Genomic DNA, 12,550 nt, shown 5'->3' on the forward strand with positions numbered 1-12,550 from the left:
CTAACGGCAAGCCAGATGTCATCGCCATCTTGTAATGGCGATGTGCTTATGAAGTGGCTTCCCACATTGGATTTCTTATGTTTCTAAAGCTAGTACCACATGGTGACACTACAAACTTCAGCTAACAACTTGGGTGGTTCCCCCTTGAACCATGTTAATAGCAGTTTTTGTTTTCTTTTTCTTTCTAGGAGCAGAAAATTCCTTAGGCCTTTTCCTTTTGTAAATTGGAAGCTTAGCCATTGGATCTTGCCATGAGGGCATCCTTCCCTTTGTTCCAGTGCAAATTAGGCCTCTCTTTAATGACACTAATCTCCTTAACAAATTACAAGCTTTTCTAGCACGTGTCTTAGTTATAACATTAAGCTTCTTAGTATAATTTCTTTTCTCCAAACTACACTTTATATTTTTTCTTCCCTGCTTTTTTTTTTATTATAGACCTGTACAAACATTAATAACCATACCACAGATTTAGTATTGTACAGTCTTAAAATCTCCGCTAAGGAAATTACAAAGAAAGTCCTTCTCTCTCTCTCTCTCTCTCTCTCTCTCTCTCTCTCTCTCTCTCTCTCTCTCTGTGTGTGTGTGTGTTTTCCCTACATGTATGTATATGTGCCACGTGCATTTCTGGTGTCCAAGGAAACTCGAAGATGTAAGATTCCCTAAAGTAGAGTTACAGACATTGTGAGCTGCCATAAGGATGCTGAGAATTTAATCTAAATTCCCTTTTTTTTTTTTTTTCAAGACAGGTTTTCTCTGTGTAGTCCTGGCTGTCCTGGAACTCACTTTGTAGACCAGGCTGGCTTTGAACTCAGAAATCCTCCTACCTCTGCCTCCCAAGTGCTGGAAACCTGAATTCTTTGGAGAAGTAGTGAGTGCTCTTGGTACCTGAGTCTCTCCAGCTTCTATTCCATTACTTTTAAATTTAGCCTCATGCAAATTCTTGGGACAGTGGCAGAAGGCAGCCAGATTATTTGGCAAAATATCACCAGAATGCTCTCTAGTCCAGTTGCTAATTGTTTCCCTCTGAAACCTTTTGAGCTGGGCCTCCACAATCAACATTGCTCCTAGTACTACTATCTTCCAGGTTTCTACTATAACGACCCTTTTGATTCCAGAGTTCCCAGATCATCCACATTCTTCCCCAAACCAACAGGTCAGGTTCTTCATAGCAACACCCTATTGTCTGGCACAAACCTCTCTATTAGACTCTTTTCTGTTGCTATGATAAAGAACCATGACCAAAGCAATGTACAAAAAGGACTTTATTAGGGCTTATGGTTCCAAACAGAGTCCATAATGGTGGACATCTTCAGGCATGAAGCAGATAGCATGACCTGGAAGTGAGTGAGACTATAAACACTCAAAGCCTGCCCCTAGTGATATACTTTCTGCAAAAAGGCCTCACTTCTGAAACTTCCCCACACAGCATTACTTGGATTCATGTGTTTAAATGCCCTAGAGTATGAGAGACAAGTCACATCCTTGACCTCAGCACATTGAAAGACCCCTGATTGTCTGGGGAGATCTGAGCAGTTGGTAGGATTCTGGAGGGAGACCTATATCTCTCTTGTGTAATGCTAGTGATTCTCCCTCAGTGCATGGTGAAATCTTGATAGAGAAGTCTGCATTATATCACATTGTTTTTGTTATTTTTGTTTGTTTGGTTTTTTTTCAAGACAGGGTTTCTCTATATATCCCTGCCTGTCCTGGAACTCACTCTGTAGACCAGGCTGGCCTCGAACTCAGAAATCTGCCTGCCTCTGCCTCCCAAGTGCTGGGATTAAAGGCGTGTGCTACCACTGCCCGGCTTACATTTTTATTTTTTATTTTTTATTTTTACTTTTTGAGACAGTCATTCAAATGATCTGCCTGCTTCAGCCTCCCAAGCCACTGGGACTACAGGGTTGTGCCAACATATTCCATTCCCCATCATTCTTTAAACGAGACCTGTTGTTATTCAGGTTAGATTAACCCAGGAGATACTATGCATGAAGGCCACTTGGTTTGTCTGTGATCAGATACCTGATGGGTCATAGAGGAACTGCTATAGTGAGGGTATGGCCTGAGACAGACTCAGGACAATAGGATAAGGCCATGATGGCAGGCAGGGATTCTAAAGGTTCCTAGAACTGAGCAACCTGGAAGCCTAGACACTAGAATTTAGTCACTGACTATGTTGAATCCCAGTGGAGAAAGATCATTTCTGCCCTGGGAACATTGGAGACATTGGAGGATGCATAGACAACCATTGTTCAGAAGAACAAGGGGAGTTCATGGGAAGCTTAGCTCACTACCTCAGTCATTTCTAGAAACTGGGTTTTCTGTATTCTATGCTCTCTGAGTGATACTGTACATGGGAAATGTAGAGAGGAACAAAAGTGACACCTTTGTTCCTATAGACGTCGATAAGAATGAGTCAACTTCAGTCTCAGTGAAATTTCCATTTCTGCTGAGGAATAAACAGCTCTGAGTGTGCAAGGATGGCAGGTTGGGCAGTCTTTGAGGGGTTTGTGTGTCCCCTCTCAAGGACCAGGTTCTTCTGGGTGGACTAGCACCCTTTTCTTGGGCTGGTAAATGATGACCCTCTTAAGTTCAAGCCAAACCTTGTGGAACCTTATGAGTGCTTGCATTAGTGTCCAGCATGCCTAGATAGTCACAGATGTGCCTCTTGCAGCACAGGAAGTCCTTGGAAACCTCAGAGATCGTTGGTATCAGGCAGACAATCCTCCTGCAGACCTGCTGCTGACTGAAGATGAATTCCTTTCATTCCTTCACCCTGAGCACAGCCGGGGCATGCTCAAGTTCATGGTCAAGGAGATCTTTCGGGACTTGGGTAAGACCTTTCAGCACAATGACACTGTTTTAGGCCTGAGGGTAACCAATGGGCTGGGAGCATTGGAAGAGGATACCAAGCCCCAGGGTAGGTGGGCCTGGCCTATTTGTTTTCTAAGGAGGTTCTTGAGTGGTACTCAGTGTTTTTTAGGTAAAGCCCCAGTTGAACACTACCTCCCTTCAACCCCTTATCTATAGACCAGGATGGCGATAAGCAGTTGTCTCTGCCTGAGTTCATCTCCCTGCCTGTGGGTACTGTTGAGAACCAGCAAGGCCAAGACATTGATGACAACTGGGTGAAAGACAGGAAGAAAGAGTTTGAGGAACTGATTGACTCTAACCATGATGGGATTGTGACCATGGAAGAGCTGGAGGTGAGCAAGGGAGCTTATGAAGGTTGTTGTATCCCAGGAAGGGCCCTGGGTTTGAAGGCTGGGCTAATTCTACAGCAAGGTACCAAAGGAAAGGGGGCTTGCCTACATGATGACCTGAGACATGGGCATCAGCATTAATGTTCAGATTGAAGAGATGGAAAGGTCCTATGAAACCTGTTGTCTGTGGAAGGCATCTGGGAATGTGTTTATTTTGGTGCTTAGGATGAAACCTGGGGCCTTTAAACATGCTAAACAGTTGTTCTATCACAGAGCTACATGCCCAGCCCTGTGTTAGGAGATTCTTAAGGTCCTTTATGGAACCAGAAGAGAAAACACATACTAGCCCCACTTCTCAAGTGACCTTTGGGCTGGCATATAAGTGTGGCAGCTGTGTGCACAGGACCTGTATTGATACTGTATCAGGTATTGGTCACTCACTGATTTATGCCTGGATCTCACAGAACTATATGGACCCCATGAATGAATACAATGCCCTCAATGAAGCCAAACAGATGATTGCCATTGCTGATGAGAACCAGAACCACCACCTGGAGCCTGAGGAGATCCTCAAGTACAGTGAGTTCTTCACTGGCAGCAAGCTGATGGACTATGCCCGAAATGTGCATGAAGAGTTCTGAGCATGCCCCTCAACTGGGGCCAGGTTGCCAGTATACCTTCCCACACTTAGAGGAGGTTATAGTCCAGTGAGACCTGCAGATGACTGGGTCCAGATTGGGTCTAAAATGCTATCTACCCTGTGTCTAGGGGCTACCATAGGCCCCTAAAAGTGCTGTTCCAGAACCTTCCTTCTTCTTTTGTGTCCATATGTTCTGGCTTAGCTCCTGCCATGGCATGGCCTAGGTTTATTAAAGGTATGCTTAAATAGGCTATGTGTCCTCTCCAGCATGTGTCTGAGGCAGTAGCCCTCTGTACCAGTCCTGAGCTGAGCTGCATTTGCTTGACCAAATCTCTTTCAATTGTTACATTCTCTTTCTGAGAACTGCTTGGAATGGTTGGTTCAGGTGAGAGTGCTGCACACATCAGGGCCAGGAGCTCTGGGCTAGGCCCCTCCATGTGCTTACCACACTGTGGGAAATAATGCAACTCTTACAGTTTCCTTGAAAACTGAAAGATTACAATAAAGTTAGATCATATTTCTTTGGAAATGATTAGCCCCACAGTTTCTGGAGATGCTACCTCCTTTGTAAGGTCTGGCAGGCCATTGGAGTCTTCCTCAAACTCCTCAAAAACATGCAGAATCACTGACTGCCCTGTAAGAAAGTGCAGATGCTTGTCACAAGAATCATAACTTTAGTCAGCAGTAGTGGGTGGTGGCGCCACACACCTTTAGTCATAGCACTCAGGAAGCAGAGGTAGGCAGATCTCCAAGTTCGAGGCCAGCTTGGACTACAGAGCTAGTTCCAGGACATAATATACATTTCTGCTGCACAGAGAAACCCTACTTTGAAAAACAAAGCATATCATTATTTTAAAATAGAATTGCCTTTTTCTCACATTGTCTGTCTGTCTTTCTTTCTTGCTTTCTTTCTTTTTCTTTTTTCTTTCTTTCCTCCTTTCTTTCTTTCTTTCTTTCTTTCTTTCTTTCTTTCTTTCTTTCTTTCTTTCTTTCTTTTTGTTGTTGTTGTTTCTTTTTTCCAGACAAGGTTTCTCTGTGTAACCCTGGCTATTCTGGAACTCAGATATCTACCTGCCTCTGCCTCCAAAGTGCTGGGATTAAAGGCATGCACTGCCACTACACAACAATACATTGTCATTCTTTAGATGGGGAAAAAAAGGAAAAAGAAAGTACTGAGGGCTAGGTAGCTTACACTAGAAGCTTTTGAGGTGAACACTGGTTAAAGGGGTTTGTAGCTTTCAGTAAACATTGATTCTCCTCATGGTAGTTTGTGAAAATAGGACCCAAAGGCCAGACATGGAAGAGTACGATGGGATTTCATTTATGAGAAAAGGTTATGTGGGATCAAGTTGGCCCTTGAGGTTGGGAGCAGCAGCAGAGTCTGAGCTAGTTGAGGTCCCTGGGCCAGTGTTCTTGAAGGTTTATTTTGGTACTCAGGACCACTGCCTTGGTGTTAAAAGGGGATGGAGTAGCTATGTTAGGACAACTGATACCTCATCACGATCCCAGGCCTACTCTAGATATCTGTGTGACCAGTTTTCCCACAGGAACCTATTTCTGTGTGTTGTATTAGGGGTGTGGGGTGCAAAGCATGGCACCTTGTAGTCATTAGAGTATGGTGGAACCTGATCTGGTTCCTAGGCGAAGATGAGACTTTGAGAACTCAGAATGATAAGGTGGACCGGAAGGTCTCAGCAGATCCCAGCCTCTGGGTGTCCCAGAGTGATAGGACACACTGCTTTTGAATCTGGTTCTCTCAATAGACTATTAGACTAGACCACCATCCCCATCCTGCTCTGCTCGTGCCTTGGCCTGGAGATGGCATCCAGGACCATGTCTCCAGGTGAAGGTACAGTGCATCCTTAGAAGCCAGCTAGATACCTGGCCGGTAGCTTATATAGTAGTAGCACCTGGTCTTTCAGAGGTTCTGATTACTTCCAGTCTGGTTCTCAAGGGGCAGTACCCTATGGGAGCTGCTTTAGATCCCTTATCTTGAACTGAAGGGATGAGTGGGGCCTAAAATTACTGTCTTCCCTGCAGTTTTTAGGGGCACCTGCTCAGTGGATACAGTAAGGCCAGCTACTGCTAGTGATCTGCTAGTGATCTTTCCAGTACTGTGAAAACTATTTAGTTTTAATGTGGTCCTGGATAGAAGCAGCTTCAAGCAGAAGGGACCTGCTGTCTGTACAGATCCTCTGCAGGGAGTTCCTAGGAATGAAGGACACATCCAGGCTTCTCTGCACCTCCGTTCACCCGTGTGCAGATGCGAGGCTATTTGATCAGGTGTGGCAGCCAAGGACTGCAGAGTTCTTAGGGGAGGAAGGGCACCTTAGGGTGGAGTGCTAACTATAAGCTACCTGACCTTAGGAGAGACCACGTGTCTTCCTTCTTGCTCACTAGGAGTAGAGAACATTGCCCAGGATTCCCTGAGGTTTCCTCTCCAGAACCTTCCCTGTACTCAGTCAGAAGAAGCATGGAGAGGGTAGTCTCTGTAACCACTTGGCCCATTCTGGGTTTTTCCATGTATTTCCTAGCCCACCCTGACCTTCCAGGTTAGGTGTTTCCATGAGAGGACTGGGGACTTCTGTTTTCACATGTGATCTTTGGTGGGGGATTTCCAGCCCTAGTCCTGTACCTCATTCTGTAGCACAACTATTCCCTGCATTCTTTTTTAAAACAGACTCTCCATCTGTATAGCCCAGGCTAGCCTGCAATTGCAGTCATCATGTCTTTGTCTCCTGAAAACTGGGATTGCAGGTGTGAACCACTATGCATAGCTAGCATGTAAATTTCCAGTTAGTTTGGGACTTGATAATTATGTCATATCACAGCTTAAATGTGTAGTAAGGGCACTGCCTCCCTTCTAACTTGTTTCCTCCTTCAGTGCAGTGGTTTGTATGTAAGAAAAGAAGGCCCATGTTGAGCTCAGTGACACACACCTGTAATTGCAGCATTTGGGAGGTAGAGGCAGGAGGATGGGGAGTAAAAGGTCATCAAGATGGTTCACTGAATAAAACCACTTGCCAGAACCCAAATTTGGTTCTTAATATCAACATCATGCAGCGCACAACTGCTTACAATCCAGCTCAGGGGGATCAGACATTTCTGGCCTCTTAGGGCCACTTGTAAATCCCCCCCCCCAAACAGAGTTAAAAATAAATCATAAGTTCAAATGTTAGCCTGGGCAACTTGGTGAAACTGTTAAAAAAAACAAAAAACAAAAAAACCATGAATATGGATATAGCTCAGTGGAACACTGTCCAGTGTGTAAAAAAGCTTAGGCTCTTAGCATTATAAAAAAAGGGGAAGAATAAATCCATTGACACTGGGGAGATGTCTAAGTAGTTAAGCTTGTACTGTTTTTTTTGGGGGGGTGTTTTTGTGTTTGAGACAAAGTCTCTCTATTACATAATCTGGCTGTCCTAAAACTTAACTATGTAGATAGGCAGAGCTGCCTGCTTCTCTCTCCTAAGTACTGGCATTAAAGAAGTGTACTACCATGCCCAGTGGTAAGAGCATGTGTTCTTGCAGAGGACCAAAGTTCAGTTTCTAGCACTCATGATGATGGTTCACAACTGCCTATAACTCCAGTTCTTCTGACTTCCTTGGGCATTATACTTATATACCCTCCCCCCTCAAAAAAGAAACAAAATTAAAATAAAATCTTTTTTCTTAATGCCTATGTGCACATGTGTGTTTCTTTGTGTGCTTCATATACATATGTTGAGTATCTGCACCTCTCTTCACATTCCCCAGTGGCCCAAAGCACTTCTTAACTTATTATGGGACTCTGCACACGCCTGTGCCAAATACACAGGAACATGTTCACATACCTTCTTGCCTGTCCGCCTACTCTTCTTGCCCCACCTCCATAGTTCTTATAGCCACATCCTGCAAGGAAAAACCCCAGACTCCTGTGAAGGCAGAACGCAGACAAGGATGTATGTGTGGGTTCAGCAGGCCACAGCACTTCTGCTCCTGGGACTCACACTTGGAGTTACAGCAAGGAGGCTCAACTGTGTTAAAAATACCTACCCCAGTGGTCACAAGTGCTGTCGTGAGTGCCAGCCAGGTGAGTAGCCTGGCTTTGAGATGTAGTGGCAGGGTGGGGGAGGGGTGCTTCTTGGGGCACAATGATGGAGACACGGGTACAAAATATTGGGGGTAAATGTCAGATATCATTGTTACAAATGTGACAGTGTCACAGACAGGGTGGTCCTGGAAGAGCCACAGTGGTCTGTATCCACAGTCCTGGACCTTAGCTGACTTGTGAAACTTTCTGGGCTCCATTACAGGCAATGGTATGGTGAGCCGCTGTGATCACACCAGGGATACTATATGTCATCCATGTGAACCTGGCTTCTACAATGAGGCTGTCAATTATGATATGTGCAAGCAGTGTACACAGTGCAACCATCGTGAGTTGTTTCTACTCTTAACTCTCATTGTCCAGTCCGAGAGGGACCAGCTACAACAATGCATGCCTATATTTCCTATATGATTGCAAAACTAACTTAAACTAACTTAAAGCCAGGATGAATCCTGATCACTAAGGGGTGCTTAATAGGGTGTTGCCTATGGGATGAAAGTTCAGCCAGAGCCATGTGAAACTGGAGTAGAACACATGTTGGCCATGTGGCCTTGCTCAAGCTGTTCTAGTGAGTAAGGCCCAGGTGTGGAGGTGGTGGGGTTATCTGAGGATTCTGACTCATATGCTGGAGACAGTTTGGGGGAGGATAGAAAAGAGAGGTCATAGCCACCCTATGCCTGCTCAGTAGCTTTCTCCAGGGCTCCCTGACCAGGAGGAACAGAGGAGCCAGGAAGAGGGTCTTAGACAAGAGGCCAGGAGCCAGGCTAACATAGTGACTAAAGCTTCAGCTTTGCTCCTCTGCCATTGAGAAGAAGCAAGTCCATTTTGCCCTTGTCCATAGGTTAGGGTTGGGTAAGCCTCATTCGCAATCTCTTATCTTCCCTAGGAAGTGGAAGTGAACTCAAGCAGAATTGCACACCTACTCAGGATACTGTCTGCCAATGTAGACCAGGCACCCAACCTCGGCAAGACAGCGACTACAAGCTTGGAGTTGGTGAGCCTCAGGGTGTTCCCTACACCAAGCAGGTGGGTGTCTGCCCATGGGATCCATGCATGCCTGCCACCTTGAATCAAGGACCATGATAATGGTATAAATGAGCCTTGTTCCCACTTTATACATTGTCATTTCCCCCAGCATCTCTTGGCTGAAAGCCTCTCTTCCAATGGGTCATGCCAAGATTTGGACTCGGGGTCAACCATCTGGTCAGTGTCAGTGGGAGGCATGTGTGAAAGAAGGAACTTGCAGAGGCCAACCTTTGCATCTAGTTGCACCAGGGAATGAGCATTAACCCTCCCTTTTGGCCCCACCTCCAATGGCCTCAGCATCCAGGGCCTACCTAATAACATCAGAAAGCTGACTTATGTCTTTGCTGCAGACTGTGTTCCCTGCCCTCCTGGCCACTTTTCTCCAGGCAACAACCAGGCCTGCAAGCCCTGGACCAAGTGAGTATTGTGGCTGGCTAGGGCACTGAGGACTTGGGGTATGGAGGGAATGGAACCAGAAGGGTTTAGGCATTTAGGAGGTGGTATCTAGACAACTGTGATGGACCAGATAAGGGAACAGAAATCCGTGTGCTAGGGGATCGTCTGACATCACCAACACCAACTCAGGCTCTACTGTGCAAGGGATCCCTGAAGATGGACTAGGGGCATGTGGGACCCTAGCCCAGGCCCAGGAACATGTTTATTCTCATGTTGTGGTTCTTCTCCAGAGGCTAGAGAAGTATAGGGTGGGGGGTTTGAAAGTGCAGAACCCCCAGCTAGGAGCAGGCCAGGGATGAAAACAGGGTGAAGACAGAAGCAGAGATAGATACGTGCCTTGTGGGTGGAAGTCTTGGCAGAATTGAAAATGGCTCAGTGCAGCCGGGCAGTGGTGGCGCACACCTTTAATCCCAGCACTTGGGAGGCAGAGGCAGGCAGATTTCTAAGTTTGAGGCCAGCCTGGTCTACAGAGTGAGTTCCAGGACAACCAAGGCTACACAGAGAAACCCTGTCTCAAAAAACTTAAAAAAAAAAAAAAAAAGAAAAAGGCTCAGTGCAACTTCCAACACTGTCTCTAGCTAATGGACACCCTCACCCCACAGTTGTACCTTATCTGGAAAGCAGACCCGCCACCCAGCCAGTAACAGCTTGGACACAGTCTGTGAGGACAGAAGCCTCCTGGCCACACTGCTCTGGGAGACCCAGCACCCTACATTCAGGCCAACCACTGTCCAGTCTACCACAGTCTGGCCCAGTACTTCTCAGTTGCCCTCTACGCCCACCGTGGTGGCTCCTGAGGGTAAGGGACACTGGCCCAATGGAGGATAGGGGAAAAAAATTCGAGGGTGAGTTGAGTTTACTTAGTTGGCCTCTTTCTATAGGCCCTGCATTTGCTGTTATCCTGGGCCTGGGCCTGGGCCTGCTGGCTCCCTTGACCGTTCTGCTGGCCTTCTGCCTGCTCCGAAAGGCTTGGAGATTGCCTAACACTCCCAAACCTTGCTGTGAGTACCACTTTGGGCTCAGTAAAGCTTACCTCCTTGACGGATGAGACATACCTCCTCACTGTTTTTTCCTTCTTTGCTTCTTGTAGGGGAAAACAGCTTCAGGACCCCTATCCAGGAAGAACAGACTGACACACACTTTACTCTAGCCAAGATCTGAGCAATACCACAGGAATGGATTTTATGGGGCATGGAAAACCCATATCCTGCCAGTACCCTCCACGCCGTTCTAGGTGTTGGGCTGGGTCTGGGCTCTCCTATGTATGCTATGCATACTACCTGCCTGGCAGTACTCCAAATAAACATGCTAGCAACTGTGAGTCTGTAACTGCCACTAGGGCTGAGGTGGCATCCTCTTCTGGTGGGGGAGAGTTTTAGGTCAAAATGAAGGTCCACTTACAGACCTACACTTAGTCACGTGTATTCCAGTTTGAGTACCGGTATGGAATTCAGAGGCCTGAAATGCCAAGGGGAAAGTACCTGCGGAGCCAAATGGCAGCTTGATGAGCAGTCCAGAGTCCTTCTCTAACTAAGGCAGTGGTTCTCAACCTTCCTAATGCTGTGATCCTTTAATACAGTTTCACATGTGGTGACCCCAAACCATAAAATTGTTTTCTTTGCCTCTTGATAACAATTTTGCTACTGTTATGAATCATAATACAAATATTATTGAGATTATTTGCCAAAAGGATTGCAACACACAGGTTAAAAAACACTGCTGTAGTGGTGGCGCATGCCTTTTATCCCAGCACTTGGGAGGTAGAGGCAGGTGGATTTCTGAGTTTGAGGCCAGCCTGGTCTACAGAGTGAGTTCCAGGACAGCCAGGGATACACAGAGAAACCCTGTCTTGAAAAACAACAACAACAACAAAAAACAAACAAACAAAAGAACCACTGCTCTAAGTACACCTTAGAGTCTTAGCCAAATGGAAAGGTCCCTGGCAAGCAGAGCCTAAGTACCTTGGTCACCAGAGGAGCTCGTGAAATGTGGTGCTTCTTTTCACCCCTGTGGCTCAGGCAGCTAGCCCAGAGTTATCCTTTCTCTCCAACCACATGAATGGTGAGAAGTAGTTGATGGTCCTTTGTAGCAACAGTTTTGAGAATTTTGGAATTTTGGTTTCTTTGAAACCCACAGAGAGACAGAGACAGAGAGAAAAAAAGACAGAGAGAAAGGGGGGAGGGGGAGGGAGAGGGAGAAAGAGAGAAAGAGAAAGAGAAAGAGGGACTGGAAAGATGGCTCAGTGGTTTAAGTTGGCTGCTCTTCCAGAGGTCCTGAGTTCTATTTCCAGCAGGCACATGGTAACTCATAACCATCTGTAATGGGATCTGATGCCCTCTTCTGTGTGTCTGAAGACAGCCACAGTGTACCACCACCAACAAAACCCTTAAAACAAAACAAAACAAAAAACCCACAGAAATATAAGAAATGTGTTTTTATTTTAAGCCCAGGTGTAGGATTATGGGGCTGCTTCAGACTGTCCGAAGCAGCTGACTACGATGTGCCTTGTGCTCTAGCAGAGGCATGGTTTTGACAGCTGCAGATAGTTTCTGCGATTGTGTGATGTTAGGAATTTGGGGAATTTCTCAGATGGTATAAATGCTAGAGCCCAGGGAGATAGGGTTGGTGGTCCTTTTTTTGGGGGGGGGTGTTCAGAGATCTCTTATCTCTCTTCCTCAGTATCCTTCTTTCTCTCCTACCTAGTGATAAAGGATGAAATTGGGGGATAAAAAGTGGGAAAAGAAGAACCCAAAAAGTAGAAAAGACCAGCAACAAGGAACAAGTGGTAGCTAAATGTGGGGCTTGAAAGTTAAGGGTTGGGCTGGAGAGATGGCTTAGTGGATAAGAGCACTGACTGCTCTTCCAGAGGTCCTGAGTTCAGTCCCCAGCAACTACATGGTGGCTCACAACCATCTGTAATGGGATCTGTTGCCCCCTTCTGGTGTGTTTGAAGAAAGCGACAGTGTACTTGCATAAAATAAATCTTTAAAAAAAAAAAAAAGAAGAAAGAAAGAAAGTTAAGGGTTAAGCCAGGCAGTAGTGGCGCACGCCTTTAATCCCAGCACTTGGGAGGCCGAGGCAGGTGGATCTCTGAGTTCATAGACCAGCCTGGTCTACAGAGTGAGTTCCAAGACA

At 46.0% G+C, this 12,550-nt stretch overlaps 2 protein-coding genes across 4 annotated transcripts in view; both read left to right on the forward strand.

Moving 5' to 3' along the window:
- The window catches only part of Sdf4 (stromal cell derived factor 4), a 19,565-nt gene extending 15,193 nt beyond the window's left edge, over positions 1 to 4,372 (forward strand). For all 3 annotated transcript variants that reach the window (XM_031379843.1, XM_031379844.1, XM_031379842.1), the window contains exons 5-7: positions 2,675 to 2,833; positions 3,031 to 3,206; positions 3,668 to 4,372. In XM_031379843.1, the coding sequence (XP_031235703.1) occupies positions 2,675 to 2,833; positions 3,031 to 3,206; positions 3,668 to 3,844 (512 nt within the window). In that variant the 3' untranslated portion in view covers positions 3,845 to 4,372. The remainder of the gene's footprint in view (positions 1 to 2,674; positions 2,834 to 3,030; positions 3,207 to 3,667) is intronic.
- Positions 4,373 to 7,518: 3,146 nt separating this feature from the next.
- Tnfrsf4 (TNF receptor superfamily member 4) lies at positions 7,519 to 11,012 on the forward strand. Its single transcript, XM_031379845.1, has 7 exons — positions 7,519 to 7,915; positions 8,139 to 8,261; positions 8,820 to 8,927; positions 9,310 to 9,376; positions 10,018 to 10,214; positions 10,297 to 10,416; positions 10,506 to 11,012. Exons 1-7 carry the CDS (start codon positions 7,519 to 7,521, stop codon positions 10,574 to 10,576), a joined length of 1,083 nt encoding a protein of 360 aa, XP_031235705.1. The 3' UTR covers positions 10,577 to 11,012.
- The last annotated feature ends 1,538 nt before the right edge of the window (positions 11,013 to 12,550 follow it).

The sequence above is a fragment of the Mastomys coucha genome, unplaced genomic scaffold (genome assembly GCF_008632895.1).
Source record: "Mastomys coucha isolate ucsf_1 unplaced genomic scaffold, UCSF_Mcou_1 pScaffold18, whole genome shotgun sequence".
In the NCBI taxonomy this organism is placed as follows: Eukaryota; Metazoa; Chordata; class Mammalia; order Rodentia; family Muridae; genus Mastomys; species Mastomys coucha.